General features: G+C 54.1%; 1 protein-coding gene across 10 annotated transcripts in view; it reads left to right on the top strand.

Annotated features, from left to right (window-relative positions):
• The first annotated feature begins 11976 nt into the window (after positions 1-11976).
• Positions 11977-20680, top strand: part of LOC144733001 (uncharacterized) — a 50446-nt gene continuing 41742 nt past the window's right edge. For 9 of the 10 annotated variants that reach the window (XM_078614706.1, XM_078614702.1, XM_078614705.1 and 6 more), the window contains exons 1-4: positions 11977-12088; positions 16413-16471; positions 16576-16593; positions 17290-17307. In XM_078614706.1, the coding sequence (XP_078470832.1) occupies positions 16415-16471; positions 16576-16593; positions 17290-17307 (93 nt within the window). In that variant the 5' untranslated portion in view covers positions 11977-12088; positions 16413-16414. Of the gene's footprint in view, positions 12089-13609; positions 13774-16412; positions 16472-16575; positions 16594-17289; positions 17308-20680 lie in introns of those variants that run through there. The other variant, XM_078614698.1, reaches the window with a different exon arrangement.

Below are 20680 nucleotides of genomic sequence, written 5' to 3'. Positions count from 1 at the left end.
GAGAGAAATGGGAGAGGGGAGGGAGGAGATGGGAGAGAGGGAGTGGGGGTCGGGGGGAGTGGGGGTCGGGGGGAGTTGGGTAAGAGGAGAGAGATGAAAGAAGAGAGAGATGATATGAGGGGAGAGGAGATGGAGATGGGAAATCGAGGGAGGGGGAGAGTTCAGAAAGAGAGCGGAGATTAAATAAGAGAGATGGGAGAGAATAGGGGTATATGAGTGAGAGAGTTGGGAAAGAGAAGGTAGGGGGTAGAGTTGGGAGAACAGGAGAATATAGAAGATAGGGGGTAGAGAGAGCTAGAGTAGAGTCTGGAGTGATGACGTCATGTAGAATATGCGTGTGTGTAGTTGGCGCGGTGCATAATCATCGCCACTAGGCAGACTACCCACCTCCTCGTGTGCCGTTCCGGCCTTCATAGGTGCTCGCTAACAGCACTTTCCCCAACAATCTGTCAAGGCTGGGCGGGTGCAATACTGCTGTCTCAACTTATGCTCACTGTGACGAGTGCACCGCTGCATGCCTAGGTCATTAGTCGCGCACATCCGATTAGCACGGCTGGATACGTACGGTGCGAAAGAAGTTAAACATACATACACACTACTATACACTACACCACCATGCTAGATTGAAAACTCATTTCTTAAGGACTGCTTTGTCCCATGACCTCTCTCCAATGAGTTTCAACATAGCACCCGCGGAGACTCAAACATCGGAGGGGGTTGACCCTTCTGGGGCTGTGGTGCATCAGATACCAGAGGAAGTAGCCACTCAACTGTGAGTCAGTGGTCAGTGGCTGGCAAGGTGGGGTTGACACTGCTGGGGCTGCCGTGCCTCAGATTCCAGAGGATGCAGTCACTCCCTGCGTGCATTCCTCCAGTATGCCGAAGAAGCTTCAAGCACGTGGAATGAAACGGTCGGACGTCGCTCTGAGCAGCAGAGTAGCGGTAAAGCCTGATAACTCTCAGGGGCGAGGGAGGGAGAGGCGTGAGCTATGGCTGTGATCCCTGGGTTTTGATGTTTGTTGTACGGTTTTGTGTGGATTACGTACCGAATTAAAGAAACAAATATTCCTGTTGTCTCAAAATTGTCTACACATCCACGACCGTGGGAAAAACAAACACCGTGGCGATCATTGTCCCATTCCCTCCCGCCACCCCCATTTCAAGAAGCGTAACACGCACAGCAGTAGCTGCCACTGCAAGTGCCTCTAGGCTAGGAGTAGACAGCGGCAATCATTGTCCACAACCACCCCCCTCCCTTCCCTCCAGACAGAAGACTAATAAACACAGCGGCAATGATCACACTCCCCTACTGGCAGCAGACTAACGCCTAGAGGGACAGCTGTCACTGGGGGTGCCGCTAGGCTATGAACACATAGCGGCAATCATTGCACTCACCGTACCCAACAGAAGACTGGTTGTCCTTCTCCCGCAACTCCAATTAGTACGTTTAGGCTACATGCGGTGCAAACGAAGTTCAACAGACACACATATATATGCAAGACTAACACACACAGGAGTAGCTGCCAATAGGGATGCCCCTAGGCTAAGACCACACAGCGGCAATCATCACACTTCCTCTTCCGATAAAAGAGTGTTGTCCTTTCCCCGTGCCTCTGTAATGTAGTAACTCGGCGGGAGACGACTTCACGGGTAACACACTCTTTATTTTATCAAACTTGGTTACAGGTGACTAACACCTACTTTGTATCTCGGGTGACGAACACCCACTTAGCTACTTGGCGACTAACGCCCACTGAGCTACTCGGATGACCAACATCCACTTAGTACTCGGGTGACAAACACCCACTTAGCTACTTGGCGACTAACGCCCACTGAGCTACTCGGATGACCAACATCCACTTAGCTACTCGGCGACTAACGCCACTGGGCTACTCGGATGACCAACATCCACTTAGTACTCGGGTGACAACCACCCACTTAGCTACTTGGCGACTAACGCCCACTGAGCTACTCGGATGACCAACATCCACTTAGCTACTCGGCGACTAACGCCACTGAGCTACTCGGATGACCAACATCCACTTAGCTACTCGGCGACTAACGCCACTGAGCTACTCGGATGACCAACATCCACTTAGCTACTCGGAGCACTAGGTCTTCAGCTCCGTCTTCGGGTCTTCAACTGGGTAACTCTCCCCGAGTGCTCTCGCGCGTCCCCCTTTATACCCCACCTGCGGACGTCGCTGCGAGCACCCACTTATTCGACCAATCGCCGGGCGCTGGCTACGATCCTCTTTTCCCACATCTCATCGTGCCTCACCACTCACTCCGCGCCGCCCCGTCATCTGTCACTCCCGGCGCGCGCGTCCACACCACGCCCACAACGCGTGCCCAACCCCGCACCCCGCGCCGCCCCGTGATCCATCACTGTCACAGTCGGCGCACGTCAATACCACCACTACATCACCCCCTACCACATAGCTCGCAGCCGCCCCGGCTGCTATAAAAATATACAAACCCCCCCTGTGTGCCCCGTAACACAACACAACAACAAGAACAACAACTAAGCTAACAACACAACACGACGCGAACTCTACCATCCGCAACCCTCAACCAATGCCACCGCGACAATAGAACAATATATACAAACCGGCGAGTGACAATAGCAATGTGTATGCAAAAAAAATAAATGGAAATTTTTTTTTTTTTCTTTCGACTCGTGCAGTGTCCCCTTTTCTTCCGAGCGTCCCTACAACGGGACATTACCCCGGCAGAGGGGAACACCGGGCGAGCTCGGTGTAGAGCAAAAAAAACCGTCTTCATGAAAATTGTTGAGACCTAGCCCGAGTCCGCCTTGCCGGTCCGTCGTACGGCACCAGACGCGGTTGAACGTCCGGTGGTGCCGGCGGTTCAGGAAGACATCGGCCAGGCATCGAGGACTCGTGCGTGCCCCGGGGTTCAGGCTCTCGACGGTCAGCAGCCGTCAAGCCCGAGGCACCTGGGGGTGGGTCAGGTGGAGACACGTGAGGATCAGCCTGCGACACCTCCCTCCCCGAGTCGACGGTCACATCACACGCCCGGTCGTCACGGCACAGAACGGGGTCACACGGTGCCGCATAGGGCTTCAGTCGGGAGGGGTGCACATACCAACGGCGTTTCCCCCATTTAATCTGTATACTCTGGGGTCGTGCAACCCGCACAATTTCCACCGGTCCCCTCCAAGGTCTCAACAACTTGGGGGACGTAGCCAACGGTGCATGTGGACAATGCAGCCAGGCCTTATCGCCTGGTTTCCAATCATGCGTATGCACCCTCCGCTCATGCAATTTCTCGTTTGCAATTTGCCGCGACCGCGAATTCAACCTTGCCGCCTCCCGCGCTTCAGTCAATTTGGCGATATTAAATTTGATGTGGTCTGCCAATTTAGATTTTGCCCGTGGCTGGGAAATCCCCAGTTGGACGTCCACGGCCGGATCGGCCTCCCGCCCGTACATAAGAAAAAATGGGGAAAACCCCGTCGCCGCATGAGGGGCCATTCGATAGGCCGCGAGTACCCCCGGCACCTGTAAGTCCCAATCAACCTGATCGTCGCAGACCTGTTGGCACAACATAGACGTAATCGTCCTGTTCAGACGCTCAACCATCCCGTCAGTCTGCGGGTGGTAGGGGGAAGTACGCACTTTCTTTGTACCCAACAGGTCGCACACCTCGCGCAACAAAACGCTCGAAAAATTCTTCCCTTGATCCGTCAGCAAGCGTTCGGGGGCGCCCTTGTCCAACACATAACCCTGGACAAAGGCGTCCGCCACCGCCGCAGCCGACTGGTTGGCGAGCGGCCATGCCATAGGCCATCGGGTGAAGTATTCCACGCCAACCAGCAGGAACCTATTTCCCCTTGGTGTAACCGGAAAGGGCCCCAAGATGTCCAACGCTACCAATTCGTTTATACGCGAAACCTGAATGGATTGCAGCGGTGGATTAGCTGCCAATGGTGGCGGTTTCCTTTTGGCGCACCCTACGCATCCCTTAAGAATATTCGCCACGTCGTTACCCATCCCCGGCCAATAATAGTCTCGCTGGATTAGGGCGAGCGTTTTGTGAAAACCCAGATGCATGAGCCGTTCATGAGCTGCCAGAACAACCCTACCCCGCATAGCAACAGGCACAACGAGCACGTGACGCCGGGACATGTTGTCCCACCTCATCAAAAGGCCCTGTCTGCACACCCAGGAACCGACCCGCGCCTCCCCTTCTTCGGGAGCGCCAACTTTCCGACGCAGCGTAAGTAGGGAGCTGTCGGACATCTGGAGGCGGCCCCACTCAATGAGGGGCAACGACAACAGCGAATCCCTCCCCGTGGGGGCGTCCTCTCCCGGGGTGTCAGTGGCGGCGAGCGCAACTCCCGGGGTGCCGGCGACCGGGGGTTTGCACCGCGCTGATCCCAACAAACATGTGCAGTCCGTGCACGGCGGCAACCGCGACAAGGCGTCCGCGTTTGAGTGCCGCAACCCCTTTCGGTAAATCGTCGTGAATTGGTAGTCTTGAAGGACCTCTAACCATCGGGACAATTGGCCCGATGGCTGTGCCACGCGCATAGCGTATTGTAGAGCCGCATGGTCCGTCCGGACCGTAAAATGACGGCTGTAAAGATACGGCTTGAATTGCTGTGTAAAAAACACAATGGCTAACAATTCACGACGAGTTACGCAATAGCGTTGTTCTGCGGGGGAAAGAACCCTACTACCGTAGGCGACCACCCGTTCAACCCCCCCGACCACCTGTGAGAGCACCCCCCCGATACCCGTATTGCTGGCGTCCGTGTCAAGCAAAAACGGTTGTGTGAAATCGGGGTAACACAAGGGGGGAGCCTGCACCAAAGCGTCACGGAGGGAGCAGAACGCAGCCTCCTCTTCCGCCCCCCAGTGAAACCTCACACCCTTAGCCGTCAAAGCGTGCAGGGGCTTGGCTATGGTGGCAAATTGCTTGACAAAACGACGGTAATAGGAGGCAAAACCAATGAAACTACGAACCTCCGTGACCGAGGTTGGCGTTGGCCATGAGCTGACGCAATGCGTCTTAGCAGGGTCCGTCGAGATCCCTGAACGACTCACGATATGGCCCAAATACCTGACCGATTCCCGAAGCAGAAAACATTTAGCCGGTTTAAATTTAAGCTTAGCGGAACGCATCCTGAGGAACACCGCTCTCAGTCGCTGGAGGTGCTCCTCGAAAGTCCGACTAAAGACGATAATATCGTCAAGATAAATCAAACAGGTATCCCATTGGAGGCCCGACAAAACCAATTCCATGAGTCTCTGGAACGTGGCGGGAGCGGAATGTAAGCCCATGGGCAAACGGTTGAATTCAAATAGGCCCCCAGGTGTCCGGAAAGCAGTTTTAGGTTTTGACTCGTTATCGAGTGGCAATTGCCAAAATCCAGAAAGCAGATCGAGTGTGGAAAAAAACTGCGCTCCAGCCAAGGCATCCAGCGACTCATCCATCCTGGGGAGCGGATACGCATCCGCCATCGAGATTTTGTTTAAGCGGCGGAAATCGACACAAAACCGCAAGGACCCGTCCTGTTTCTTTACTAGGACAATAGGAGCACCCCACGGACTAGAAGAGGGCGAAATGATATCGGCCGCCAACATATCATTAACCGCCGATTGCACATGTTCCTTCTCGGCCGGGCTGAGCCGGAAGGGATTCTGACGAATAGGGGCCGCGTCCCCTGTAGCTATGTGGTGGCGCAACAGGTCAGTGCAGCCGATATCGTACTTATGTTTGCTGAACACGTCAGCAAACTCGATGAGCAAACCCCTCAATGCTCCCAATTGCACCCCGGACAAGTTAGCAGAACCCGCACACAGCGAGTCCAACCACTCAGTCCCCTCATCACTTTGAGGATGCGACTCGACAGTGAAATCTGCTTGAGCCACGAGCCGTTCCTCAACGGGTAGCGGCGCGGCGTGAGCCAGCACCGTTCCCTGCGCAATTACGGCCGGCCGCGACCCCGTATTCAGGACCATTACGAACGGCTCACTGTCCCCTCTCACCATGGTTTGAGCAACCGCTAAGTCGAGGCCCTTACTGGCTCTGTTTGACGGCCCCAACAGCACCCCCTGTGCCTCCGCACCCACCTCGAGTGGCTTCCTGAACCGAAGGGGTACTAACATTTGCGATCCCGGGGGCACCCGTACAGTGTGAGTCGCCAGCGCCTGCACCGTCGCACAAACCGTGCGCACTTTGGTAGGGCTCGACAAGAAGGCAACCCGCCGACCTGACGGAAGCTCTATGCAGGCCTGATCTATAAGAATTTTGATGGGCATTTTTGACAAAAAGTCCGTACCTAGCAAACAGGGAACGGCCAGCGATGATGATACAAAAATAGGGCCCGCTAATTTAATGTCACCAATGCAAATAGTCGCCCGAATCTGGCCGATGATCCCCAGGGATCCCCCATTCGCCGCATAAAATGGCACGTCTACTGGCAGAAGGGGTCTACTTTGGACGGGAAGAATGTTATAAATAAGGTCCGAGATGATGGTGGCCGACGCACCCGTGTCAACAAGCACCCGGACCTCAACCCCGTCAATGAACCCCGTTACCACGGACGACCCGGCTGACGCAGCCACGATCCTGTGGGCCAATTCGGACCACTCGACTGCTTGCGGGCCGCGTACGGACCCCCCTCGCTGAATTGAACCCCCGGCACCCAGCCGCGAACCCCCCACCGCGAAGCGGCGACCCGAATGTGCCGTGTTTGTGGACCGAACGTGTGAGGTGCCGCGACTTGCCGGGTTTTGTTGGGATGACTTGTGGCCCTGGTCGTCGTCCCGACATGGTCCTGCGGCGCGCTGACGCGGGGCCCGGCACCCGGCTGCGACGTGACCCCGAAGGCCGCAGTTGTAGCAGACGACGGACGTCGTAGGTTTCGGTTGCTCCAGCTTGCGGGGCGAACGTGTGGGCGAACGACCTCCCGTTCTCCACTCCCCCGGACGCGATGCAGCGAAGGCCTGCTCCCGCACCGCAGCTGGCTGAGGTTCGGCGATCGTGGCGGCCAGTGCCGCGTTCCCCGGCCATTTGCAGACGACCCCCGGCTTGCGTTTGAGGACCTCGTACGCGTGAATGCTCGTGGCGATCGCCAGGGAGCAGATCTCCATCTCGTCTGCCACGTTGATGGGGACCCCCAACTCGTGGGCCAACACCAGCAGCTGCTCCGTCACCATGGCGTCCTTCCCCTCCTTATCCATGCGGGGAAAAGCTGCGTCCGCCAAGGCGAGTAGTGCCGTGCGGTAGGCTAGCGTCGTTTCCCCAGCCACCTTCCGCCGATCGTAGAACTGGTGGCGACACGTGGAGGGCGGCCCGAACACCTTCGCCATCAGGTGTAGTGCGGCCTGGAGCGTAGAGCGGGACGACCTTGCAGCAGATGTGAAGGCTGCAAGCGCGTCGTCGTCAAGCATCGCTGGCAACGCACGCAGGGCAGTGGTGTCGGACCACCCCGACATCTCCTGATGAGCGAGGAACCTTCGTTGGAAGGCTCCCCAGTCGCCCCCATCCGCCTTGAACGCCGACAGCGCGGGCAATCTTTGCTGGAGGACCCGATCGTCGTCGACGTCGGAGAGATTTTCCCGCGCTCCGCTGGAGTTGTGTAAAATGTCGGCTCGGTTGTCAGGCGCAAAATGGAGGGCTCCGGCGCGCGCTGATGACGTGGGCTGCGCTGCGCGGAGGTGTCCGGCCACGTGGCGTCCGTCTTTCCCGCCAATCGGTGGCGGCCCCCCAAAAACGGCGGCAACTTCCAGACTTTTGGCGCGAAGCGCCTTTTGGCGGGAATCCTCCAACGTCGCTTCCTCCACGACCCCCGCAGCCGTTTTTCCGCTCGCCGGAACGGAGATGTCGGCCAAGACAGCGGCGGCGGCGAGTAGCAACTCCGCCAACCGGGAGTGCGCGTCCTGGAGGCTGGTGTCGGAGGCAAGTGGAGCGTCGGCCATCACCGCGAAGTGCTGCATTGGCGGCAACTCCTCGTCCTCTACTCCCGAGGTCGGTGTCCCCGGTACGCCGTCGTCATCCCGACCTCGCTCGTGGGTACGGGTAGTCTTCCTTGTGTCCATACTTCTTGAAGACAGGTTTACTTCTGACGCCAGTTGTAATGTAGTAACTCGGCGGGAGACGACTTCACGGGTAACACACTCTTTATTTTATCAAACTTGGTTACAGGTGACTAACACCTACTTTGTATCTCGGGTGACGAACACCCACTTAGCTACTTGGCGACTAACGCCCACTGAGCTACTCGGATGACCAACATCCACTTAGTACTCGGGTGACAAACACCCACTTAGCTACTTGGCGACTAACGCCCACTGAGCTACTCGGATGACCAACATCCACTTAGCTACTCGGCGACTAACGCCACTGGGCTACTCGGATGACCAACATCCACTTAGTACTCGGGTGACAACCACCCACTTAGCTACTTGGCGACTAACGCCCACTGAGCTACTCGGATGACCAACATCCACTTAGCTACTCGGCGACTAACGCCACTGAGCTACTCGGATGACCAACATCCACTTAGCTACTCGGCGACTAACGCCACTGAGCTACTCGGATGACCAACATCCACTTAGCTACTCGGAGCACTAGGTCTTCAGCTCCGTCTTCGGGTCTTCAACTGGGTAACTCTCCCCGAGTGCTCTCGCGCGTCCCCCTTTATACCCCACCTGCGGACGTCGCTGCGAGCACCCACTTATTCGACCAATCGCCGGGCGCTGGCTACGATCCTCTTTTCCCACATCTCATCGTGCCTCACCACTCACTCCGCGCCGCCCCGTCATCTGTCACTCCCGGCGCGCGCGTCCACACCACGCCCACAACGCGTGCCCAACCCCGCACCCCGCGCCGCCCCGTGATCCATCACTGTCACAGTCGGCGCACGTCAATACCACCACTACACCTCCAATAAGCATGGTTGGCTAAGTACGGTGCGAAAGAAGTTCAGCACATACATGCAAGACTAAGACACACATGGTCAGCTGCCACTGGGGGCGCCCCTAGGGACATGACCTTTTCTTTTGAGAAGGGCTAATATCCTTCCCATACGTGGAATGCGGGAGAGGGAGTCTTCGTCCATTACACGAGAGTGGGTAAGGGGGTGAGCAGGAGAGTGATTGGGTGACTGTGTTAGTGGTTGGGTGAGCAGATTATTGAGAGTGAGATATGCAGGAGGGTGAGTGAGTGTGAGTGACTGGGTGACTGAGTTACTGGTTGGGTGAGTGGAATAGTGAATGGGAGGATAGGTGATTGAGTCAGTGGATGTATGTGTAGAGTCGACTTCGACGCACTTGTCCAGAAAAGATTCTTTATTTAAGGAGCAACGTGCTCTCCCTCGGACCAGCGAATAACCCACTGCAGCAGTCCCGAATCTCCCGCACATCCCGCCTTCTATACGATGCGTGGCGATGCCCCTATTCCCGATTCTTCTTGTTGACCCTAGTCCACTCGCCCTGCAGGTTGACTCCATTGTCTCATTACATCATCTGGCCACGCCCCTATTCTTGATCATTCTCGTGGCCACTAGACCACTCGCACTGCAGGTTGACTTTACTGTCATGACATATGTATGTATGTGAATTGACGTTTCGCACCATACGTAACCAACCGTGCTAATAGGAGGTGAAAATGGATGAGGGTGTGAGTTGGGTGAGTGGGTGAGTGGGAGAGTGGGAGAGTGGGTGAGTGAATGCATAGGTGATTTAGTGAGTGGGTGAGTGATTGTGTGAGTGTGTCGGGGTCGCTGGCCCCCGAAGTCCCTCCATGCTCCGTGCGTATGGCAGGGGCCCCGCCGTGCGCCGACCCCTCGCTGCTCTGCGAGTAGCTGCTGCCGTCGCTGGGCTCATCGCCCGACGGCTCCCCTCCCTGGTCCGTCCCTCCGCGAGCTCGTGTGAGAGGCATAGCTCGCCGCCCGCTCTCGTTCACCTGCAAACGCTGCGTTGTCTCTCCACGGCTCACGCGCTATTAAACGGGGGTCAGGGGTCGGAGGCCGAACGACGCTGCCCTCACACTGCGCGAGTCCCGGCGGCGACAGACGGAGCGGGGACCTGCGGGCGCACCGACCCCTTCCCCCACACTACGAGCGCACACACCTGCACACACGCGACACCCACTCGTGCGCCGCTCTACGCAGCGCTCACTCACGTGGCGAACTACTGTGTACACACGCGCACCCACACACGCCACTCCGCGCCCTCCAACTCAACTCACGTTATGATCGCGCACCTGTATCGCGCACGGGGTGGCCGCACGCACACACACGCAGCTCCCCACGCGACACACTGCTCAACAAGATCACGCGAGTCCACGCTTCGCTATTAATGATTTATTATCTGCTACTCGCGAATGGATGCTAAGTCAGTGAGTCGACGAGGCTGGCCCACGCTGATACCTTTATGCCTATTCCCGATTTATCTGCTATAATTATAATTCACCTCCTTACTCACTGTTAGGTGCTCACGGCGGTCCGTTGATCCCCTGCTCGCAGCGTACCTCGGTGCGTCACACGGACGTCCGGGTCGCTGGGCTGGAGCTGCGTATCGTCGCCTCGCGCTGGAGTGAGAGACCCCGATTTCCCCTTTGCGCCCACTATTTATCCTCCCTACCTCAAAGGGTGTCGGCTCTGAACAATGGGCTCGCGCCCCTCTGGCACGCGCACCGCGGTTCCGGGCGCCTGTGATATGCTAATCAGTGTGCGGCGTTGCGCGGCGTAAATTCTAATTAATCCCTTTCCCTCCCTAACAATGGTGCCTGCGCGCTCAAGCGTAATTATCCCAACCATCCGTGACTATGCGCAAGAGCCCCTGCGGTCCCGCTACTCATGCTGTCCCGTCCCTCCCCTGCTTGCCCCGTCGACACGTGGGTGGTGTGTGTGGGGGATGCGCTTCAACCGCGGTGGCCGAATGCCCCTCGCCGCCGCCATACCATCTTAAGGCAGGTCGCAGCGCCGCGGTGCAACGTAGCGTCGGGGGAGGCCGTCCAATTCCCTGATCGCCGGAAACCGTGAGAGTTAATCCCGATAAGGGTTCTCGGATAAAAACCGGTCGATCAGGTGACCTTCCCTTCCAGCTCTATGGGGGGGGGGGACATGCGTGCGGGTGTGTTCATGTGAGGTGAGGTGAGGGGGACGAGGGGTTGGCTCCGTTGCTTGGTGGTGGCGAGGTCGGGGATGGGGCGCCTGCCGAACGGCTTCGTGGCGGCGGCATCACAAGTGGGTGAGTGAGTTAGGGTGTGATTGGACGAGTAAGGGTGTGAGTGGTCGAGGAAATGTGTAAGTGACTGCATCGGTGAGTGAGGAGCAGGGTTAGTAGGTGAGTGAGTGGATGGATGAGGGTGAAAGTGGGTGAACGGATTACTGAATGGGTGAGTGAGAATTTATGTGAGTGTGTGAGTGAGTCAGTGGGAGAGTGACTGAGTAAGTGGGTGGGTAAGTTATTGAGTTGTTGGGTGGGTGAGTGGTTGGGTGTTTGAGTGAGTGGATGGGTGAGGGAATCGGTGAATGAGTAGCAGAGTGGTTGGGTGAGTGTGTTGGTGAGTTTGAGAGAGTGGGTGGGTAGGTAGGTGAGAGAGTGGGTGAGTTAGTGATTGGGCGAGTGAAAGAGTGAGTGGTTGGGTGAGTCGGTGCGTGAGTTGGTAAGTGAGTGGGTGAGTCGGTGGCTGAGTGAGTGGGTGGGTGAGTGAGAGAGGTTGTGAGTCGGTAGCCGTGGTGCAGTGATTCGCGCTACCGCCCGCGCAACTAACCCCGGACCTGAATCACCCGAGTTCGATTCTCACTCAGGCCCAACATCAGCAGCAAAGATGATGTGAAACCGACCTAAGGAGGGCTTCTTCCCCTTAGGTCGCCTCATCAGTACCTGGGTGCGGCGTGTAAACATACCCGCGAGGGATACAACACTTCAAGGAAGTGAAAGAGGAGGAAGCGATGGCAAGAATGCGAATTATGCATAACAGAAATGCAGGTAGAAAGAGACAAAGAAAGATACGAGTGAGAGGGACACTCAGAGAAAGACACAGCGAGAGAGAGAGAGAGACTCAGAGAGAATCATAGAAAGATTCATAGGGACACCTCGTCTATGTGAGTATACATGTGTGTATCTCTGTCTGTGTATCTGTCTCTCTGTGTGTCTCTGTCTGTGAATCTGTCTCTGTGTGTGTCTCTGTCTGTCTCTCTGTGTCTCTGTCTGTGTATATGTCTCTCTGTATGTCTCTGTCTATGTATCTGTCTCTGTGTGTATCTCTGTCTATGTATATGTCTCTCTGTGTGTCTCTGTCTGTGTATCTGTCTTTGTGTGTGTCTCTGTCTGTGTATGTCTCTCTGTGTCTCTGCCTGTGTATATGTCCCTCTGTGTGTCTCTGTATGTGTATCTGTCTCTGTGTGTGTCTCTGTCTGTGTATCTGTCTCTCTGTGTATCTGTCTGTGTATCTGTCTCGTGTGTGTCTGTGTATGTCTCTCTGTGTGTCTCTGTCTGTGTATCTGGTTCTGTGTGTGTCTTTCTGTGTATCTGTCTGTGTGTGTCTCTGTCTGTGTATCTGTCTCTCTGTGTCTCTGTCTGTGTATCTTTATCTCTGGGTGTCTCCCTCTCTGTATGTCTCTCTGTGTCTCTGTCTGTGTATCTGTCTGTGTATCTGTCTGTCTCGTGTGTGTCTGTGTATGTCTCTCTGTGTGTCTCTGTCTGTGTATCTGTCTATGTGTGTCTTTCTGTGTATCTGTCTCTCTGTGTGTCTTTGTGTATCTGTCGATCTGTGTAGCGGTTAGCGCCATGAAATACTCGGCGATCCGGCCGCTCACTCCTTTTGTGTGCCACAGTGTCGGTAGCCTTCATAGGTGCTGCTCACGGGGGATCTTTGTCTTCGTGTGTCTATAAAGCGTGGAGCGGTGGCGCAGTAGTTAGCTCACCACACTGCGCGACACATCGAATATCTGAATCCTGTGCTGGGATTATCACTTCGGTCGATTCAGCCTTAAATTGTGCATATGGTGTGTGTGTGCAGTGAACATGGTGGTGGTGGTAATGGTGGGGGTGATGATGATGATGGTGGTAAAGGTGATGGTGTTAATGATGATGGCGATGATGATAGTGATGATGATGGTGTTAATGATGGTGGTGGTGATGATGACGGTTGTAGTGATGGTGGTGATGTTGTTGGTGATGGTGGTGGTGGTGATGTTGGTGGTGATGATGGTGATGGCGGTAATAGTGATTATGTTGATGGTGGTGTTGATGATGGTGGTTATGTATCATCGTGTCTGTGTGTTTGTCTATCTGTAAATGTATTATTGGGCGGAGATGCGCCATCTCCATGCAGTTAGCTGGTAGTACCGGCCACATGCCAATAGGGGGAAGAAGAGGGGCTGTGCCCCAGTGTGAAGGGACTATGGCCCACAGGGCCCAACGGTAACCCCTATGGAACGGCATGACCAGCGGTACAGACCCCAGAAGCCAGGAGGGGGCTGGGGGATGACATCACTCCCAGGTCCTGCTAGAAGGTTCAGAAAGGAAGGTGTGGCCAGGGCGGGGCAAGCTACAGCCCTGTATAAAATCCGGACCTCTGAACGGTCCCAGCTGTCGTCGCTCACCAAAAGATCAGAGAGCCTCCTGGAGAGAAGAGCCCAATTGGACAGAGCCGTACCCCTGGCTAGGGTCAGCTCAAGCTTATACCAATGAAGATTGAAGAGAAGAGCCCACAGGACAGAGCCATACCCCTGGCTAGGGTTGGCTCCAGCTTATACCAGTGAAGACCCAAGCTTCGCTTAAGAAGGTAGTTAGATTAGCCAGTGAGAGGCGTATTAGTCTGGAGGGGCTACCTTAGCATATCGGGTGTGAGGGGCCGTTACCCCTCTGTGTTAAGGATTTATTGTTAAATAAATCCCGTGTTGCCTCAGAGAACTCTCCTCTAGTTATTTAACCCACTACATATCTACTTGTGTGTTTTTGTCTGTGTGTAGTGAGTCCAACTGAGTCGCAGATGTTACTCTTCAGAGGCAACACATTTATTCGCAACACGTATAAACAAAGGGGTAACTGCCCCTTTACCAGATACAGCCTAAGGTGGTGACCACCCAGCTAACTACACTACACATAGGCGTTACGGCTGCAATGGATCGGACCCTCACTCGGATTCCCGGCCACGTGTTGGTGCCTCTTCAGACGTAGGACGTAGAGCTTCCAGCTTGTAGATGTAGAGCTTCCAGCTTATAGAATGAAGCGACCCCGGTCCCTCTCAGGGACCCACCTTACATCCTCCCGGGTCGGGACCGGCTCCGCCCTCGGCCCCGCCCACCTTCGGGAGCATTCTAGCTCCCTCTCGATCCCTCTCGAGAGCTCTCCCCAGACACGTGATCACCCCCTAGTCCCCCTACTTGGGGGCCTCTCTGTGGACACTCTGGATCACGTGCCTATGGGGTCAACCAGAGTGCCATGGCCCGGGGCAACCCTGTCCCTGGGTTGACAGTCTCCCGACCCCCTTTGTGGGAGCCCGCCTCTATATAAGGAACGTAACAGGTGGACTTCTCCACAAATCTGGCTGTCGCCTCATGAAGCTAGTTGTAATTACTGGCGAAACGTCGTACTCAGATTGTAAATGTCGTGGCTTGGCTCTCCAACACACCAGTGTGCTGTACTAGTAACGAATTAGCATGTTCTTTTTACGTAACAACTCTTACTAGTTGGCTGTGTTGGGTGGTGGCGGGTTTTAACTAAGCATCTATAGCTTTTGTTCAGCCGGATAGAGGGGGCTAAACGGGCACGACACGGGCTGGAGAAGAAATGGACTGATGCGGTACAGGATAATGTGGAACTGAGTGGGCTTTCTGATGACTGGCACCATCCGTGTCAAGATCGGCCTCTGTGGAGGAGGCTCGTGAAGGATGCTACTGGGCAGTTGGAGGCAGTCGCTCTCCAGCAACAATGAAGGGCAGAGGAGCGATGCTCACAACAACCAGCGGAATGCCGGGCAGCTAAAATACAGCAAGTTGGCACAGTCCGGGGCACAGGTGGTGTATCATCTTTGACTATGTAGTTCGAGAAACTTTCCATGGCTGTACCGGAGAAATTTACATCTGGTACACAGAAACAATGGGAGGCTGATCGATGCTCGAGTGTGGTCGAAGGATGGCTCCCTATAAGTCAACCATGTTATGTATGCTCATGATTTAGTGATTGCTGCTCACTCGGAGGAGGAGTTGGAGGTGCTGCTCCTGAAACCTGGAGTGTGTCACTAAGAGGTGGGGTCTTACCATCAGCCACACCAAAACTAAGTACCTGCCTGGGTATTTTGTGCCATCAGACACTCCACCCCTCAGCTTCCCATTGGTGATGGAGAAGTTGTGGAGAGAGTGGAAAATTTCCCAAACCTGGACAGTGTGCTTATGACCAGCTGCTGTGTGTCAACGGAGATCACACTCCGAATCAGTCGGGGAGCATTATCATTCCATCGGCTGTATAATGCTGCGTGGAAGCTACCTTGTTTGTCACTTCACATGAAGCTTCGGGTCTTCTCGGCCACAGTCATGCCATCCCTTATCTATGCTTGTGAAATGTGGACCATTCTAATGGAACATCTTCGCTGGTTAGACACATTCAGGATGGCCTGCCTACGATCCGTCCTGGGTTTTACCAGCCTAGATTGTCTGAGCTCACAAATCCTTGAAAGATCTGGACACATTCCGATCAGTGAGCTCCTCCGGCAGGCAAGTCTGCGTTGGTTTGGTCATATAGCCCGCATGCCCAGTCACCACATGTCCAGCTTCTGATTAGCCTCATAAAGAGGGCTAAACGGTCCGACATGGGCTGGAGAAGAGATGATCTGATGTGGTATTAGAGCATGTGGAAATGAGTGTACTTGCCGAAGACTGGTACCAGCAGTGTCAAAATCGGCCTCTATGGAGGAGGCTCGTGAAATACGCTACTGAGCAGTTGAAGGCAGTTGCCATACAACAACAACTGAGGGCAGAGGAACGATGCACAGTAGGGGGTACAGATGGTGCCTCGACTAGTCATCTCAGTCAGCAAACCCATGGCACCTGCTGGGTCTGTCCCGTGACCTCCTGTCAGTGATTCATCAACACATTACGAGACTTCTAAGTGCACCTAACATGACACAGGTGCCGTGGTGACATCACCGTCACTTAGTGGCGAATGGCGGATATTCTCATTGGTGATGATGGTGGTGATGATGGTGGTGATGGTGTTGATGAGGGTGGTAGTTGTGATAATGGTGGTGATGGTGATAATGGTGATGATTGTGTTAATGATGGTGATGATAATGGTGATGATATTGATGGTGGTGACAGTGGTGGTGATGGAAGTGGTGATGGTGGTGATAGTGGTGGTGGTTATGGTGGTGGTGATAGTGTTGAAGATGATGGTGGTGTTGATGATTGTTACTTTAACTTACAGAAATGGCGTCACTGACGGTGATGGTGATGATGGTGGCGGTAACGGTGATGGTGGCTGAGGTAATATAATGCTGATAATACAATGTTGCGGATGCTGATACTTATTTTGTTAATAATGATGCTGATGACGACGGTACTGATGATGTTATTGATTTTGTTTTTAGGCTCAATTTACTCCAGATGTGAGTAACCTAAACACGCAGACACACACACTATGATGATGGATATTTCATTTAGAAGAGTGGCTTTTCTTCTGAACAAAAGAATGAAGGGGTTGATGAGGTGTAGGAAGCTGTAAGTACCAGGATACTGTGGGCTCACCTTCGCATCAACGGTCGTTGAGGTTGCTTGCGCTCTCACCAAAGATGAACATTGGTATGTAGATGCAGGCAAGGCCAATGAGTCAGATGCCTTCTACGACCTCCTGTCTCAGGTCCTAGCGAACGTGGCTGCTTCGGATAGAGTCATCCTGTTGGGTGACTTTAATGTGCGATTGGGTCAAGATGCAGACACCTGGGCTGGAGTGATTCGAAGGCATGGGCCAGATCAGCTCAATTATAACGGTAGGAGACTGCTAGACTTATGTGCAGCACATGGGAGTGTAATCACCACCACGCTTTTCCGGCATTGGCACATCCACACAACATCATGGATGTACACCATTTCCAAGCAAGAACATCCGCTGGGCTATCTAGTTACATCTTTCAAATAATAATAACTTGCAGAAATGGCGTCATTGACGGTGATGATGGTGGCGATAATGGTGATGGTGGCTGAGGTAAGGTGATGCTGATAATGCTGCGGATGCTGATGATGTTGTTGGTAAAGATGATGCTGATGACGATGATGCTAATGGTGTTATTGATTTTGTTTTTTAGGCTCCACTTACTACATTTGTGAGTAACTTACACACACAGACACATAAACTATGAGGGTCAATATTTTATTCAGAAGAGTGGATCTTCTTCTAAACAAAAGAATGAAGAGATTGGTGAGGTGTGGGAAGCTGGAAGTACCAGGGTACTGTGGGCTCATCTCCCCATCAACGGTGGTGTAGGTTGCTTGCGCTTTTACTACAGATGAACATCAGTAGATGGTTGCAGGCAAGGCCGATGAGTCAGATGCCTCCTACGACCTCCTGCCTCAGGTCCTAGCTAACGTTGCCATTTCGGATAGTGTCATCCTGTTGGGTGACTTTAATGCCCGAGTGGGTCAATATGTAGACACCTGGGCTGGAGTGATTCGAAGGCATTGGGCCATATCAGCTCAATTATAACGGTAAGAGACTGCAAGACTTGTGTGCAGCCCATGGGAGTGTAATCACCAACACGCTTTTCCGGCATTGGCGCATCCACACAACATCGTGGATGCACACCGTTTCCAAGTAAGAACATCTACTGGACTCTTTGGTTCTTTCGGTAAAGTCACGTAGGTGAAAATAAAAATAAAATAAAAATGAAAATAACTAGATTAAATCACGACGTTTCGGGCGCAACACAAGCGTCCGTCATCAGGTGGGGCCAACCACAGTGAAAAAACAATCACTGAAATATGGTCCTAGAGTTCGAACTAAAGCTGTGACACGTTGGGGGGGGGGGTTGGGGGAGTGAACTTTGCAAGCTCGAAACACTGCACGGCAAATTTCTAAGTGATGGGAGTGAACAGGGCTGTGAGTAAAAGTTTGGAGATGCGGATATGAATATAAACTATAAGGCAGCTAAGGTTCAACTTGGTTAATAACATCCTTCCAATGATTGCTCAATTTGAATCCATCTTCTCGGTTGAAGTTATGTCTATGTTTCTATATCTGGATGGCTTCATTGAAAAATATCTGGTGGTATCCAGACGGCTTGCAGAGCACTTTGGTATCGGAGAAAACAATATCATGAGAGCCCACCGCTTTGTAGCAGTGATCAGCCACGGCAGAATAATTCGTCCTGCCATGTTTCAAATCTGCCTTGTGCTCGCGAATACGGTCTGATATATGTCGTTTCGTTTCCCCAATGTAACAATCACCACAAATGCAACTCAGTTTGTAGACTCCAGGGTACTGCAAATCAGGAATGACATCCTTTACAGATGAGATCAGATCACGGATTGTATGTGAAGTATTGGAAAATGACGGCAGGAAACTCCTTGACGGGAACACACTTCTTTTATTAAATCTTGACTTGTAACGATACAACGCGTGGCCTCTCTTCTTCACAATGCGGTCACCATACAACGGTACAACTCGTGACCTCTTCTTCTTCACCCTACGCTTCTCTTGACTCTCTTAGATTCTGTGCTGCTGGCTCTCTGTGCCTCGTGTAGACTCCGCGCCTCGGCTACACTCTTCTCTCGTCTCGTGTAGACTCTGCGCCTCTGCTACACTCTCCACTCGCCTCGTGTAGACTTTGCATCTCTCTCTGGCTACACCGTATGCATACTCGGCTCGTGTAGACCTTTCTCTCTCTCTGGCTACACCGTATGCATACTCGGCTCGAGTAGACCTTTCTCTCTCTCTGGCTACACACTATACATCACTCAGCTCGTGTAGACCGTTCTCTCTCTCTGGCTACACACTATACATCACTCAGCTCGTGTAGACCGTTCTCTCTCTCTGGCTACACACTTATACCTTACTCTCCTCTACTCTCCCTTACTCTCCTCTCCTCTCCATTACTCTCCTCTCCGGGCTCTATCTCTGCACCTTCGTCTTCATTCTTAGATGGTTCCACTTCTGCCCTCTACTCCTCTGTGCATCATCTTATATATCTCTTCCTCCCGGGAGACGGAGCGGATGCGGACCTCAACGTCGGCACCGCTCCTCAGTTACCCAATCACCACGCGCTATCTCTACGATCCGTTTCCGCCCAGCGCGTGTTTCCACTCCTCGACCAATCACACCGCGCTGCCACCCGATCACTCCCTCTCAGCGCGTCACCGGCACACAGCCAATCAGCAGCACTACCCCCACCCGCGCACTGACGCCTGCTCCTCCCCGTCAGCGCGCGTCACCACACACACACGTACATACGCGCTGGCACATGACGTACACACCCAGCGCGTATCACCACTACATCACCCCCTCCCACATAGCTCGCAGCCGGCCCGGCTGCTAACAACAACCAACCGCGACGATAAAACGACAACCAACAAAAAAAAACCCCGTAACCCCCCGAGTGTGCCCCGTAACATAACAACAACAACAACAACAAGAATAACTATGTACAGATTGACAATGAACACGAAAAGTCAACAATAACACGATACGAGCAAATTCCAAAAAACGAACGCGCCCCACGTCCCTGCGACTACACGCAGTGACGAGGCGCACCAACAGCCCCGACTCCTCACGAGGCGGGTCGCGCAAAGTAGCACGACTTGGCGCGAGTCCGTCTGGCTGGTCCGTCGTATGGGGCGGGACACTGACGACCGTCCGACGGTTCCGGCTGCTCCAGACGGCGCGGAACGGGCCTGAAAGGGCCGGCCCCGCCGCGGAGATCCGGCCGCCGGTGGTCGGCAGCTGTCAGATCCGAGACACCTGGGAGCAGATCAGGCGAAAATACGCGTGGATCAGGCAGAGACATTTCCCCCTGTGGGTCGCCGGTCACGTCACACGCTCGGCCATGACGACACAAGGGGAGGCCATATGGAGGCGAGAACGGTTTCAGTCGGGAGGGGTGAACGTACCAACGGCGCTTTCCCCACTTTATCTGAACGCACTGGGGTCGTGCAACGCGCACGACCTCCACGGGTCCCCTCCACGGTCTCAACAATTTAGGCGACGTAGCCAAGGGTGCCTGAGGGCAATGCAGCCAGGCCCTGTCACCTGGTTTCCAATCGTGCCCGGACACCTTCCGTGCCCGCAACCGTTCATTAGCAATTTGGCGAGCCCGGGAATTAAGCCGTGCGGCCTCCCTCGCCTCTGTCAGCTTGTGAATATTAAACTTAATATGTTCTGCCAATTTAGAATTAGTTCGTGGAGCGGGCAGGCCAAGTTGCGTTTCCATTGGCGGGTCAGCTTCCCGACCGTACATCAAATAGAATGGGGAAAACCCCGTAGCTGCATGGGGGGCCATTCTATACGCGGCAAGGACTCCCGGGACCTGCAGGTCCCAATCTACATGTGCCTCGCACACCTGCTGGCACAGCATGGAAGTCAAAGTTTTGTGGAGTCTCTCCACCATCCCGTCTGTCTGCGGGTGGTACGGGGAGGTACGCACCTTCTTGGTACCCAACAGATCGCACACCTCTTGCAACAATTTACTCGAAAAATTTTTACCT

The sequence above is a fragment of the Lampetra planeri genome, chromosome 45 (assembly GCF_965212315.1).
Source record: "Lampetra planeri chromosome 45, kcLamPlan1.2.h2, whole genome shotgun sequence".
Classification (NCBI taxonomy): domain Eukaryota; kingdom Metazoa; phylum Chordata; class Hyperoartia; order Petromyzontiformes; family Petromyzontidae; genus Lampetra; species Lampetra planeri.
Note: the sequence above shows the minus strand (reverse complement) of the source record. Positions and strands in the feature narration are given on the sequence as shown.